Here is a 13,291-nt window from a genome sequence, read left to right as displayed (position 1 = left end):
AGAAGTCTGGAGGTGAGTGGTTCCAGGAACGGTTCTTCGGCAGCTCTGGTTTGGGGTTCTATCATTTTCCTGGCCTTCCCAGGAAATGTCCCCATCACAAATGCCTTACACAGTGGCCCCCCAGAGATAGGGAGGAGAGTAAGGAGGAAAGAATTCCCGGAAGCCTCCAACAAATGTCCAGGTGGTGCCCACATGGCCACCCTTGACCGAGTCTCTGTCTAAGAGGGATGTTCTTGGCTGCCTCAGGCCGACACTGGTTCACTCCGTGGGAACGGGAGTGGGGCCATCTCCCTAAACACCTGTTTGATTCCTGAACAAAATCAGATTTCACTAGATTCCACTCGCGAGGGAGAAGCCCCCAAATGTTCTTTTCTCTTTGGTACGTGAGCCGCTGACCTCCTTCTGGTGGGGGTGGGGGGTGTCCCTAGGCTGAGAGGGGAAGAAGGACATCTTATTGCTGGGGGAGGGATTTGGGCTGAGTCGATGGTGGTTTGCACTCCAGGGTGTGGGATTTCGGAGATAACATTTATTGAGCGCCTACTGTGTACCAGGCCCCTGTGCTGAGGGATTTCATTCCCTCATCATTTAACTCAGCCCTTACAATAGTCTTATGAGGAAGGAACTGTCCTTCCTGTTTTTCAGACCAGAAAACCAAGACCAAGCCTTGATCTCGTATGGTGAGAGGCTGGGCTGGAATAAGTGCTAATGGCAACCGGCTCCCACTAATGCTCTCCGAGAGTCCGGCATCTGACAGGTGCGCCACCTGGATGAGGTCACCTCCTCCTCACCTCATCCCCATTTCACCCATGAAGCCATCTCAGCGTGAGGATGAAGCGCAGACCACCTGGGGTCACCTTGTTTAGCACTTGCCCAGATGAGCTGTGAACCCCGTTGCCAGAAGGCCGCCCCGTGGGGCTCCCCAAATTTGGAGAAAACCCTCCAGGGCCCGTTCCATGGCCTTTTTGGGATTATTGGCTTCGCCGGCGGGTAAGCTGGATAAATAAACAAGTGGTTCAAGAAACTCCTTTTGACTCTTGATGTTCTAAATCTGCTGGAGGCCACACGAGGGTCATCCAACTGCCTTGACAGCCGACATTAAACAGGCAAATAAATGAATCTTTAATAAGATAGCAGGAAATGTTAAGCACTGTCAAGAAAAACAAACCGGTTCAAGGCAACAGACAGGGTGGATGGGGCTGCTGGAGACCAGAGAGGCAGACAGGGAGGGCCTCTCTGAGGAGATGACAACTGAGGAGGGGTGAGGGGCGCAGTGGAAAGAGCCGGCTGTGCGCAGGCCTGAGAGGAGTGTTGTGGCAGAGGGAGCAGCGAGTGCAACGGCCCTGAGGTGGGCGTGAGTCTGGCACACTCGTGACTGGGCAGGGGGTGGGTGTACTTGGAGCAGAGCCAGGAGAGGAGGGCAGGGAGGTGACAGCGGGCAGGGGCAGGTCAGAGTCCTTTCAGGACCCTGTGCGCTGAGCGACGTGGAGCCATGGAGGTTCTCAGCAGGTTCAGTAGAGGATCTGACTGAGGTTCTAGAAGAGTCCTTCTGACTACTGTGAGGAGAATGAATTGCAGAGAGATGAGGGCAGAAGCCAGGAGGCCAGGGAAGAGTAACAATTCCTCCAAGGGGCTATCAGTAAGATGAAAGGAAACACCCAGCAGTGAGGGGCAGACACAGGGTTAGAGCCAGACCTCCTGGGTCCCACCTCCACGCTCTGCCCCGCGGCCTCGGAAAGCTCACCCGCGTACAGCACTCCTAGTTTGCGGTTCCCTTTACTGGCAAGCTCTCATGGATTCTTCACAGCAACTCGTCAAGGTCAAGTACAACTCTGACCTCTCTGTCCCCAGATACGGACGTGGCTTAAGAGAGGTGAAGTTCCCTGGCCAAGGTTAGTGTCAGTCGCTCCTTCGTGTCCAACTCTTTGTGACCCCATGGACTGTAGCCCACCAGGCTCCTCTGTTCATGGAATTTTCCAGACAAGAACACTGGAGTGGGTTGCCATTCCCTTCTCCAGGGGATCTTCCCAACCCAGGGATTAAACCCTGGTCTCCTGCATGGCAGGCAGACTCTTTACCGTCTGAGCCCCCAGGGAAGCCGAGGTTTCCCAGGTGTAAATGGGGGTGGGCAGTGTGTAGGGAGTGGTGGACTGAGGGCCGGGCCGTCCAGCTGGGAGCCCAGGTTCTCGCCAGCGCTCAGGGGTGGTCTCTTGTGTGTGCTCCGCTGTATCCCATTCTCTGTGACCTCATGGACTGCAGCCCACCAGGCTCTTCTGTCCATGGGGTTTCCCAGGCAAGAATGCTGCAGGGGGTTACCATTTCCTCCTCCAGGGGATCTTCCTGACCCAGGGATCGAACCTGCGTCTCCTGCACTGGCAGGCGGATTCTTCACCACCGGGCCACCTGGGAAGCCCGGCCAGCACTCTGAGCACCAGGTAATGGTGACAATGGCCACCGTATTCTGAGTGTGTGCCATGCTACAGGAACAGGTGGTGGACTCAGGCTCACTGGTTGGTCCATTACAACAATTGTGAATGGGGGACTCAGAGCCAGACGCCCTCAGCTCTTGCGTCCCTCCACTGTAGTTCAGTTCAATTCACTTCAGTCACTCACTCGTGTCGGACTCTCTGTGACCCCATGGACTGCAGCACGCCAGCCCTCCCTGTCCATCACCAACTCCTCGAGCTTTCTCAAACTCATGTCCATTGAGTCGGTGATGCCATCCAACCATCTCATCCTCTGTGGTCCCCTTCTCCTCCCGCCTTCAATCTTTCCCGGCATCAGGGTCTCTTCCAGTGAATCAATTCTTTGCAATCAGGTGGCCAAAGTATTATTGAAGGCAGTATAGGGGCGGTATAATCCAGCCCAACCCCACTGCACTTGAACCAACAGAATAGAAAACTAATTAATGGTCTCTAGCCCTTCTGGGGTGGGGATGGGATGGGGGCGGCGAGGGCAGGGCAGGGGGAGAGTCTTCCGTGGTGGCGGATACTTAGGAGGAGGGTGGAGGAAAGGCTCCCTCCTGCCCCTCCCACTTCTGTCTGTCCTGTCCCACCATGGGACCCCTCACCGTAGCACTTCCCTCTCTATCCCCGCCACCCCTCCGTCCCCCCATACTCCTTTCCTTCCTCTTCTCTGGGTCCCCCACTCCTGCTCAACAACCCCCCCGCAGGATCCCTCCCTCCCTGTAGTCCCCCCCTCTCTCCTGCATCACCCCTCCCGTCGTCCGCCTTCCCTTCCAGCTCGCATCTCCCCTCTTCGGCAGCCGCACTTTCCGCAGCTCCTCCGCCCAAGCCCCCTCTCCCGGGCCAGCGGGTGGGAGCCTGCCGCCTGGAGCTGAGCCCGGGAGCGACCCCACCCGCCCTGGGGACCCTGGAGCTCTCGCGGGCCCCGCCCCCGGCGGGTGGGCGGGGCGTGGGCTGGGGGCGGGGTCGGCCCCGGGAAGGGGCCCCTTTGGCCCCCGAGGCCCCCGAGCCAGCCTCCCGCGCTCCGCCGCCTCAGCCTGGACGCCAGCCCTGCCATGTCCTGGGCCGTGGTCTTCGGCCTCCTGGCCGCGCTGCTGTTGCTGCTGCTGCTGACCCGCCGGCGCACGCGGTGAGTGCCGCCCAAGCCGGCCGGGTCCCGGCTCCCCCCACGACCCGGCCGGCCCGCGCGGCCCCGAGCTAGACAAAGGGGCGTCTCCGCTCGGGCGCGCGCCCCCCGGCTGCAGCCAGGGGGTCGCCGAGCCCGCTCAGGCCCGTGTCGGAGCCCCCCACCCCCGCTCCAGTTCCCCGGGCAGGGGCGGGGGTCACCTTCCCGCCGTCCCTTCCATCCCCCAGGCGAGCCTGGAGGTGGGGGTCCAGGTGCCGGGCAAGGGGACTTCTGCGCTCATCTCCCGCCCCGGGGAGGGGGCCGGCCCCAAAGTTGGGGAGATGCGCGCGGGAAGGTGCGGGGACAGGGGTCCCAGAGGGCTGATGACCCACCGCACACACTAACAGGGCTGGACCGCAAGAAGCGCAGGCCTGGCCCAGAGCTCAGCGCCAGTACCTGAGAAGGGGTTTGAGTGAGAACCGGGGTGCAGAGTGGGTGTGTGGACACGCTCCGTGTGACTCCCGGTGGAAGAAGCCGTTTCCTGCCCTTGACCCTCTGGCTGCGTCCTGCAGCAACTCCGCATCAGCCCCCAGCCCTGCTCTCAGCAGCCTGTGGGCAGCCTGTTCCTCACCCCATTACAACAGATGGCAGGGTTGAGGCCAGGAAGGCAGCGGCCCTGAAGGATGCGCTCTTACCGGGCCTGGAATCACCTTCCACAGGATTCCTCGACCCAGGGGAAGGGGCTGAGTAGTCTCCGTGTTTCCTAATGCCTGAGAAACTCACTCTGGGAAAGGGGGCTCCCTTCTGCTGAGGTCTATAGCCTGGGCAGAGTAGGAGAACCAAGTGTCTCAGCTTCCTAGTCCTAAGGATTTCTCCTGCTCCTTTGACAATCTGCCATTTAGGAGAAAAGTAAAATTTAAATGGAGGAGACGGCAGTAAGTCTTTCTCTTTAAAAAATATTTAAAAGACTAATTTGAATTGAACAAGAAATTACATTTGACTTAAGCATTTATCCCATTATAGATAAGACTGACACCCTTCTAACTACCCTCCCAACAATTCGGTGCCTCTTCTGGTGATTAATTTGGGAGGAACCTTCCAGATCATTTTAAAAGTACGCCTTTTATTTTACATTGGTTTTATATTACAGGAAAGTTGTACAAAGAGTTCCCAGATACCCTTCACCAAATTCCAGCTATTGTTAATGGCTTATGTTATCGTGGTACAATCATTAAAGCTAAAAAAACCAACACTGGCCTGTTACGATTAGCCAGACTCCAAGCTTTATTTGAATTTCGTCTGTTTTTCCATTAATGTCTTCTTTCTGTGCCAGGATCTCATCCAGAGTACCTCGGTGCCTCTGGTTGTCATATCCCTTCAGCCTCCCTGCTTTCCTCATCCACGTAGACATTTGCCCATAGATAACTCAGGGCAGTGAAAGTGTGTGTGTTTAAATCAGTATGTCTGAAGCTTGCAGAAATTTTCCGGAAACCTTTTAGTTTTGAACAGTGTGTTGGTTGAATTTCCAAACAATGATCTCACCGTAGTTTTCTTCAACCTCTAGACATCTTTCCAGGTGAAACTTAAAACATACATTCAATCATTTGCCTGGAAAAATGAAAAAGAAAAAAAGACCACAGATAAGTTTCCCTATGGATTATGAATAATTTTTCCTAAGTTGTCAGGCTTTTTGGAAATGCCGTAAAGAGTTGTTTTTGGACTGTACCTTTGCTGTTTCCCTCTAGATTTTCGTTTTGACATCTGTCCATGTAGTTCTATGGACTTCCCTGGTGGCTTAGCTGGTAAAGAATCCACCTGCAATGCAGGAGACCTGGGTTCAATCCCTGGGTTGGAAAGATCCCCTGGAGACGGGAAAGGCTACCACTCCAGTATTCTGGCCTGGAGAATTCCACAGACTGTATAGTCCATAGGGTTGCAAAGAGTTGGACACGACTGAGCGACTTTCACATGTAGCTCTATGGTGGGTATTAGGGTCACTGACAGCTGGTGGGGAGCATTATGTAGACCATGGGGGGCAGTTGCTTGGACCCTTGGAAGGCCCCACAGGGACCCCAATTAAGACCCCCAGTCTCATTTTCTTCTTCCAGCTCAGCAAGGGGGCACTCTTGTTACCCCTGTTTTACAGAGGAGGAAACTGAGACTCAGAGAGGCCACACACACAGTTCCAGATTTCCTGCTTCTCCCGTGGCACTTGCCTGGGACTCAGCAGCAGAACCCTCTCTAAACCTTGCCACAGTCCCCACCACTCCCTATTGCCCCTCCAACACACAACTTTTCTACTTATTGCTATGCTTGCTCTACTGTTTCTTTCTTTTTTTTTTATTATGCTGAGAAACAATTCTATGAATGTGTGTTCATCGCAAAAATGGGGAAACAAGCAAGAGCCAGACAGCCATGTGGTTTTTCTACACCCTGGAGGCAATGAGAGGGAAAAGTGGAAGAGGATTAGCGGAACCCTTGGTGAGCAGCCAACAGCTTGCAAATGAGTCCTGGGGAAGGAATGGGTTAAGCAGTTTAAATAGAAGCTCAGGAGGTTCCAACTCAACTGGGCAGCAAACTGCCTCTCTGGTCCTCCATGAAGTCCTCCCCGAGGCCCTGAGGGAGTTGAGACTCCTGAGCAGAGAAGTCCGGCAATCCACCCACCCACGCTGCTCAGCTAAAGGAGCAGCCTCTGCTCTGGGCCATCCAGAACGCGGGCTGTGTGTCAGGCGCCTCACCTGCACTAGCTCCCCGAACCCTCTCTCAAGTCCGGGAGGCAGGTGCTGCTCATTGAGGACCAGCTGTGTGCCTGACTCATCTGTCTGAGACATACGCATTAAGTGCCTACTATGTCCCAGACAGAGAAGGAAATGGCAACCCGCTCCAGCATTCCCACTGTTCTCAGTACTAGGTCTACAAGAAGTGTCCACCTTCTGTACAGAGAGGATGGGATACATCAAGGGGCCCAAAGGGGGGTGATATCCAGACATGACTTCCTCCCTGATTCTCTCAAAGTTTCAAGGGGGAGAGAGGGACAGGACAGGATGTGGGATTGACGGCAGGGTCTGTGAGCAAAGAATGAGCAGGTTTTGAGGAACTCCTGTGGTGAGAATCAAGCCTCCCAGGAGGATCAGAAGAGCTGCTTCCATATCTGAACCGGGAAGGGCAGGCAGTGGTCCGCCAAGTGGGCTGAAGCTGCGGATGAGAGGGTCAGGCCCCCCAGGGCCTGGCAGTGCCTCAAATCAGTGAGAGTGTCAGTGGACGAGGCCAGAGACCGCAGACCCCAAAATAGAGCCTCCTCCGCCCCGCTGGCCTCTGGCTGAGTCACCCTGGAATGTGACTGGGGCCCAAGTTGGATTCCAAGCCCGTGGGCTGAAGGAGCTGCTGGCACTTCAAGGGTCAGATGCCCAGGCCCCCAGCTTCCTGCCTTTGTCTGCGCCTCCTCGGGACTTCTCTGGGGAAAGATGAGTGATGCCAGCAATAACAGTGGGCCCGCTCCGGAGCTCCGGCAAAGCCGGAGTGAAAGGCGTGGAAAGGAAGCGCCACCCACACCCCAAAAGATGTCGGGCGGAAACCTCCTCCTGCATCTGGGCAGGTCGCCAAAACCTCTCTGTGTCTCAGTCTCCTCACTGGAAAAGTGGGGGTCCATGTGGCCACTTGGGGCGACTTGGGGCCAGGGTCGCATGAAGACTGCCTGGATTAGAGACCTAGACCCTCCACGGTGGGCCCTCGGGCAAATGGCTTAGCTCTTTCTGGGCCTCAGTTTCATCTGCTGTAAAATGGGCTCGATAGGAATACTTCCTTCCGCAAGTGATACTGGAAGGTTGTTGCTGAACCACGAAGATTCTTGACCTCCGGAGGAGAAGAGTTCAATCCGGGGCCAGAGACGAGGCTTGATTGCTCAGACCTTTTGTGCAATAAAGTTTTATTAAAGCACCCAGCAATTAGACCGATTGTGGAATGCAGCGTCGGAATGAGCCCAGGACAGGAAGGCGTTGTCTTGAGGGTCAAATGGCAGACTCGGGGCTTTTGGAGTCAGCAGAAGTAGGCTCACATAGATTATCAGGCCCATCTGAAAAATACAAAGTCAGAGCATAGAAAGTAAAGACATAAAATGACGTCACCTAGTTCTGGTCAAGGTACCACCTTTTAACTCAAGTGTGATGCACCCACGAATCAATTCCTGGCGCTTTGACAGTGGTGGGAAAGAAAGAATAACCTGGTAAGGGCCTTCCCAGAGAGGCCTGAGAGATTGGCCCCCAGATCCCAATGTTTTTATCAGGACCTCGGTTCTTGGCTCAAACAGAGGCTTGCTTGACTCAGAGGCTGGGTCAGGAGCCATCTCCTGGAGTTCAGTTAGTGCCTGTTGAAAAGCTGAGAGCTGAGTTACATAATTAGTTAATTCTAAGGCTTTAGGAAAACTTTTCCATTGAGCATTTTCAGGAATTACTAATCATCCATCCTTGGACTGTAACCATCCTTTATCAGTCATCTTTGCTCCTCTTTTCTCATATCTTTCTAATTCTTCCTCACAGTATTGTGGTTTTTCCTGTTCACAGCACCTGTCCAGATCAAAGGCATCTGCAGTGAGGGGTTTCGTAAAGTGCCACTTTTCTGGCTTGACAATCAGCCAGCTGATCACCTTCAGCTTCTTTATTCCCGCCCCTGCTGTGCCCTTTGTAATGCATAACAGCTACTTCTTTAGGACAATATATAGCAGTTAAAAGTCTCTGGATCTCTCTGAAATGCTTAATAGGTTCTCCTGTTGCCAGTTGTAAACTTTCTTTACATATTGCAGCATGAGCATGTAAAATCAAATAAGCATACTTAGAATCAGTGTAGATATTTACTCGCTGCCCTTTGCTTAACTCTAGAGCTCGGGTCAGAGCCACAAGCTCCGCTAACTGAGCGCTGGTTCCCTGGGGGAGAGATTTTGCTTCTAAAACTTGTTCAGCCATCACCACGGCGTAACCTGCTTTACGCTTCCCCTTCCGAGCAAAAGAACTGGCATCTGTAAATATTTCCATGTCAGGATTGTCTAATGGGGTATCCATTAGATCTTCCCGAGCTGCATAAAGTTAGAAATTGGGAACAGTCGTGATCAGGTGTTTCATTTTCCTTCTCAGGAAGCAAAGTGGCAGGATTTATATTTCCACAAACTTTAAGCTTATTTACTGGTCCTTCTAACAACAATGACTGATATTTAAGAAGCCTACTGTCTGTATCATCCAAGTATTAACCTTAGAATTTAAGATTCCACTCCCATTATGAGAAGTCAATACAGTAAGATTTCATCCATGAATTATTTTTAAAGCCTCAGGTGTTAATAAAGCTGTTGCCCCAATTACCCTTAGACACACATGTGGTCACCCATGTGAAATTATGTCTAATTATCTGCTTAGATAAGCAATAGGTTGCTGCTGAGGCCCTTGAGGATGGGTCAAAACTCCCAAGGCCATACCTTTTCTTTCAGTGACAAACAAATTAAATTCTGACCCTTTGGGCAAGCTCAAAGCGGGAGCTTGCAGGAAAGCAGTCTGAAGAACCTTAAAAGCCTTTTGAGTATCTGGAGACCAAACCAGTTTGTCGGTTTGGGCCTGCTGAGTCTCAGCGATAAGTTTATATAAAGGTCGGGCAAGTTCCCCATAACCCGGAATCCAAACGCGACAGTAGCCTGTGATTCCCCAAAACCCTCTCAGTTGTCTTAAAGTCATAGGTAGGGGATAATTTAGTAAAGGTTTAATTCTCTCGGGGCCTATGGCGCTAGTCCCTTCTGATATGATTAGGCCCAGATATCTAACGGACTGTTGACAAAGCTGAGCCTTTTCTCTTGATGCCTTGTAACTGCAGCCTGCCAGGAAGTTTAAGAAATCTTCTGAGGCTTGTGAGCAAGCTTCCTCTGTCTCAGCACAGAGCAGAATATCATCTGCATATTGTAGTACCACTGCTTCAGAGCCTCTCATCAACCTGCCTAGGAATTGACTCTCTCAATACCAGTGAGCCTGAGGGCCCATCAGGCATCAGCCATTATTACCAAGCAAGGAAACCTTTGGAAAATTCATGCTGTTGTTGTTTAGTCGTTCAGTTGCATCTGAATGTTTTGTAACCACATGGACGGGAGCCCACCAGGACCCTCTGTTCATGGGATTTTCCAGGCAAGAACACCGGAGCGGGCTGCCATTTCCTTCTTCAGGGGATCTTCCCAGCCCAGGGATGAAACCTGCGTCTCCTGCACTGGCAGGCGGGTTCTGTACCACTGAGCCCCCAGGGAAGACCCCTTGGAGAATGCATAGGACCTGCCATATAGCTGATGCTCAAGAAATGGCACCCAAGAGTCATGTTGGTCCTGCTTCTCAGACCCACTCCAGCTGCCCTCCGGTTGCCAGGTGCCAGGCACTGTTCTGTAACCCCCTTCATCTTCGTCACAGCCCGATGTGGGCAGTAGTGTCAACACTCCTATTTTACAGACGAGGAAGTGGGCAGGGAGAAGCAAAGTCTCGTGGCCAGCAAGAAGCACCTCTGGTTGGAAGCCAGGAGGTGTGGTGCTCAAGTCGGGCCCCTGACCTGTCCCGTCCCCTCCAAACCCCCACTCTGGTGCAAAAGTCTCCACTCCTGTGTCCCGTCCTTGGGTCCCGACCTGGGCTGGGCGGGGCTGGTGCACACTGGGCTCCTCCCACCCGTGCTCTGCCATCCCGGAAACGGAGCCTTCAGGAGAAGCTGGCTTCCAGAGAGATGAGGGGCACACAGAAGGGTCCTTTCCCGCACCCCCTTGGAGTCCCAGAGCTGCACCTTTTGAGTCTGCTCAGTGAGGGGCTCAGGGGCAGGGTGGGGTGGGGAGAGGAGGCGGTGGGTGGGGAGGTGCTTCCTGCTGCCCTGCACCCTCACCCCTGCTGGGGCTTCCAAACTGCCCAGACTCCAGTCCTCCAGTCTAGCCAGTCTGTCCATCCACCACCTGTCTCCCCGGCAACAGGCCATGGTGGAGGAAGGTAGACCGGGATGGGGAAAAGGATGAAGGGAAGGTGGTCCGCCCTGGTCTGCTGGGCATGGCACCAAAGCCCCTGTCCTGGGAGCCGGGGAGTCGGATGCCAGGCCTGGCTCGTGAGGGACCGCAGCCTCCACTCCCACCTGTGTTGATTTAGTCTCCTGACTCGTCTTCCTCCTGCCTCTTGCTCTTGCAGCCTTCTCGCAGGGAGTGGGGTGTGTTGCGTGGCGTGCACCGTCTTAGTATCTTAGTTCCCCGACCAGGGATCGAACCTGTGTCCTATGCAGTGAAAGTGCAGAGTCCTAACCACTGGACAGTCAGGGAGTTCCCTCTTGCAACCCTTTAAAAGCATAATCACATTACTTCCTAAATCCTATTTCAAACCCTCCAGAGGGTCTCCATCACACTTGAAATAAAAGCCAGACTCTCTCCTTGGCTACTGGCCCTTCTCGTCCACAGGTCATCCCCAGCCTTTCAGCCCCACAGTCTTCTCCATGCCAGCCACATGGGCTCCTGCTGCCTTGAGAGCCTCACCGTAGGTGCTCCTACCCCAGGACCTTTGCACTTGCTGTCCCCTCTGCCTATAAAGTTCACCCCTCTCTTTCTCCAGGTCTCTGGTCACCTGGCACCTCTTGGAGAGACCCTCCCTGACCACCATCTGTGAACTAGCCCTCTGACTGTGTCACAGCACCTTCCTTTTTTCTTTAATGACATACAGTTCATCTACTATAAAATTCAGTCTTTCAAAACATATAACGAGTCATATGTTTTCAGTATCGTTTTTAGCAGAGGTTTTTAGTACCATCACCGGTGGTGTAGCCATCATTGCTATCTAACTCCAGAGTATTTTCATCTCTCCAAAAAGAAACCTGGTCCCCATGAGCTGTCCCTCTGCATTCCCCTCTCCCCTCAGACCCTGGAGACCACAAATCTACCTTCCCTCTCCATTGGTTTGCCTTTTCTGGACAATTCCATGGAAATAGACTCACACACTGCGTGGCCTTTTGTGTCTGGCTTCTTTTGCTCAGCGTGGTGGTTGCGAGCTGATTCCACACTGTGGCAGGAATCCGGACTCCCCTCCTTTTCATGACTGCATAATGTTCCACGGCGTGAATACACCAGGTTGTGTTCATCCATTCATCAGTCAGTGGGCATTTGGGTTGGCTCCACTTTGGGGCTGTTATGATGAATGTTACTATGAAACAATAGTGTGTGTCTCGATGTGTGAGCATGTGTTTTCAGTTCTGCGGGATCTATTGCTGGGTCATATAGTCACTCTTCCTTTCTAGAAGCTGCCAGTTTAGTTTCTGGAGCAGTTGCACCATTGTGCATTCCCACCAGAAATGTATGAGGATTCCATCTCTCCACATTCTTGCCAGCCCTTATTTTCCTTTGTTTTGTTTTGTTTTTTTATAATTATGGCCATCTTAGTGGGTTTGAAGTGGTACTGCGTGTTGTTTTGATTTGCATTTCCCCGGTGATTCATGATGTGGGGTGTTTTTTTCATGTGCTCACCGACCATTTGTGTATCTTCCTTGGAGAACTGTCTATTCAGACTCCTCTGTGTGTTTTTAAATTGGGTTATTCGTTTTGTGCGTTGCCATGCTCTCCAACCTCATCCGCTCTTGGTGGGCATGACAGGAAGTGTGAGATGGCCAGGACCCTGGTCCTTGCTGGCTCAGACAGAAAGCTCTGTATCCTTACACACCTGCAGGGAGATGACCACCTTGATTGGACCCCCTGATACGTACCAACATCAGCTGGTCCCCCAGCTCCTGCTCTCAGACTGCTGTGGTCCATTCCCTACTCAGCAGTAAAAGGAATCTTGTAAAAACCTGAGCCAAATCCTGTCCCTCGTCTGCTCCAAACTCGCCTGGCTCCCACCTCACTCAGGGAAAAAGCTAAAGACCCCAGAGTTGCCTCCAAGACCTCATGTGGTCTGGCCTCTGTTACCACTCTGGCTCAACTTCCGCTATTTCTTGCTTCTGCCAATCCAGCCACACTGGCCCCCTCACTGTTCTTTGAACACACCAGGCCTGATCCAACCTCAGGGCCGTTGCACTTGCGCTGTGTGCCTGGGAGCTCTCCTTTTAGCCATCCGTGTGTCTCCCTCCCTCTCCGCCTTCAGGTCTCTGATCAAATGTCTCCTCAGGGAAGCCTTGCTGTTGTCGTTCAGCCACTAAGTCATGTCCTACTCTTTGTGACCCCATGGACTGCGGCGCGCCAGGCTTCCCAAGGTCTCAGCCCATGCCCTGCACTCTTTATCTTCTTCCTGGCTTTATCCAATGGTGACAAGTGCTGTGACTTCTGCAGGCGACCTGGCGAGCCTCCCCTGGACCTGGGCAGTATCCCCTGGCTGGGCCACGCCTTGGAGTTTGGGAAAGATGCTGCTGGCTTCCTCACTAGGATGAAGGAGAAGCATGGTGACATCTTTACTGTAAGTGCCTCTTGGGAAGGAAGGGGATGAGCAACTGGACCTAGTAAACCTGCTGTTTACTGATTTCTTCAATATCCACCCATACACTAACTGTCCAGCGGCCCAGCCAACTTTCTGTACGCCTATCCAACCGTACGTCCAACACTTATCCAACACACATCCCTTCATTACCCCTCCAGCATCTTCCCAACACCCAGCTATGCATTCACGATCTATCAAATACGTGTCCATTCATCTAACTGACCTCTATCCATTCATTCAACTTTCATCTATCACATATCCACCCATCCGTCTAACATCTTACC

At 53.0% G+C, this 13,291-nt stretch overlaps 2 protein-coding genes across 5 annotated transcripts in view; both read left to right on the top strand.

The window, feature by feature from the left end:
- Nucleotides 1-1,200: 1,200 nt before the first annotated feature.
- The window catches only part of PTGIS (prostaglandin I2 synthase), a 46,124-nt gene continuing 34,033 nt past the window's right edge, over nucleotides 1,201-13,291 (top strand). The window contains exons 1-3 of one of the 4 annotated variants that reach the window (XM_043883605.1): nucleotides 1,205-1,345; nucleotides 1,805-1,889; nucleotides 12,863-12,986. In XM_043883605.1, coding sequence (XP_043739540.1) covers nucleotides 12,957-12,986 — 30 coding nt within the window. In that variant the 5' untranslated portion in view covers nucleotides 1,205-1,345; nucleotides 1,805-1,889; nucleotides 12,863-12,956. Of the gene's footprint in view, nucleotides 1,346-1,804; nucleotides 1,890-3,284; nucleotides 3,592-12,862; nucleotides 12,987-13,291 lie in introns of those variants that run through there. The other 3 variants (XM_043883603.1, XM_043883604.1, XM_043883602.1) reach the window with 3 other exon arrangements.
- Nucleotides 5,503-12,854, top strand: LOC122681470. Its single transcript, XM_043883607.1, has 2 exons — nucleotides 5,503-5,548; nucleotides 5,921-12,854. Exon 2 carries the CDS (start codon nucleotides 9,628-9,630, stop codon nucleotides 10,555-10,557), a length of 930 nt encoding a protein of 309 aa, XP_043739542.1. The 5' UTR covers nucleotides 5,503-5,548; nucleotides 5,921-9,627; the 3' UTR covers nucleotides 10,558-12,854.

The sequence above is a fragment of the Cervus elaphus genome, chromosome 23 (assembly GCF_910594005.1).
Source record: "Cervus elaphus chromosome 23, mCerEla1.1, whole genome shotgun sequence".
Taxonomy (NCBI): domain Eukaryota; kingdom Metazoa; phylum Chordata; class Mammalia; order Artiodactyla; family Cervidae; genus Cervus; species Cervus elaphus.
Note: the sequence above shows the minus strand (reverse complement) of the source record. Positions and strands in the feature narration are given on the sequence as shown.

Coding starts and splice junctions, on each gene's coding strand:
- LOC122681470 (XM_043883607.1), top strand. CDS start 9,628: ATGCTGTTGTTGTTTAGTCGTTCAGTTGCATCTGAATGTTTTGTAACC.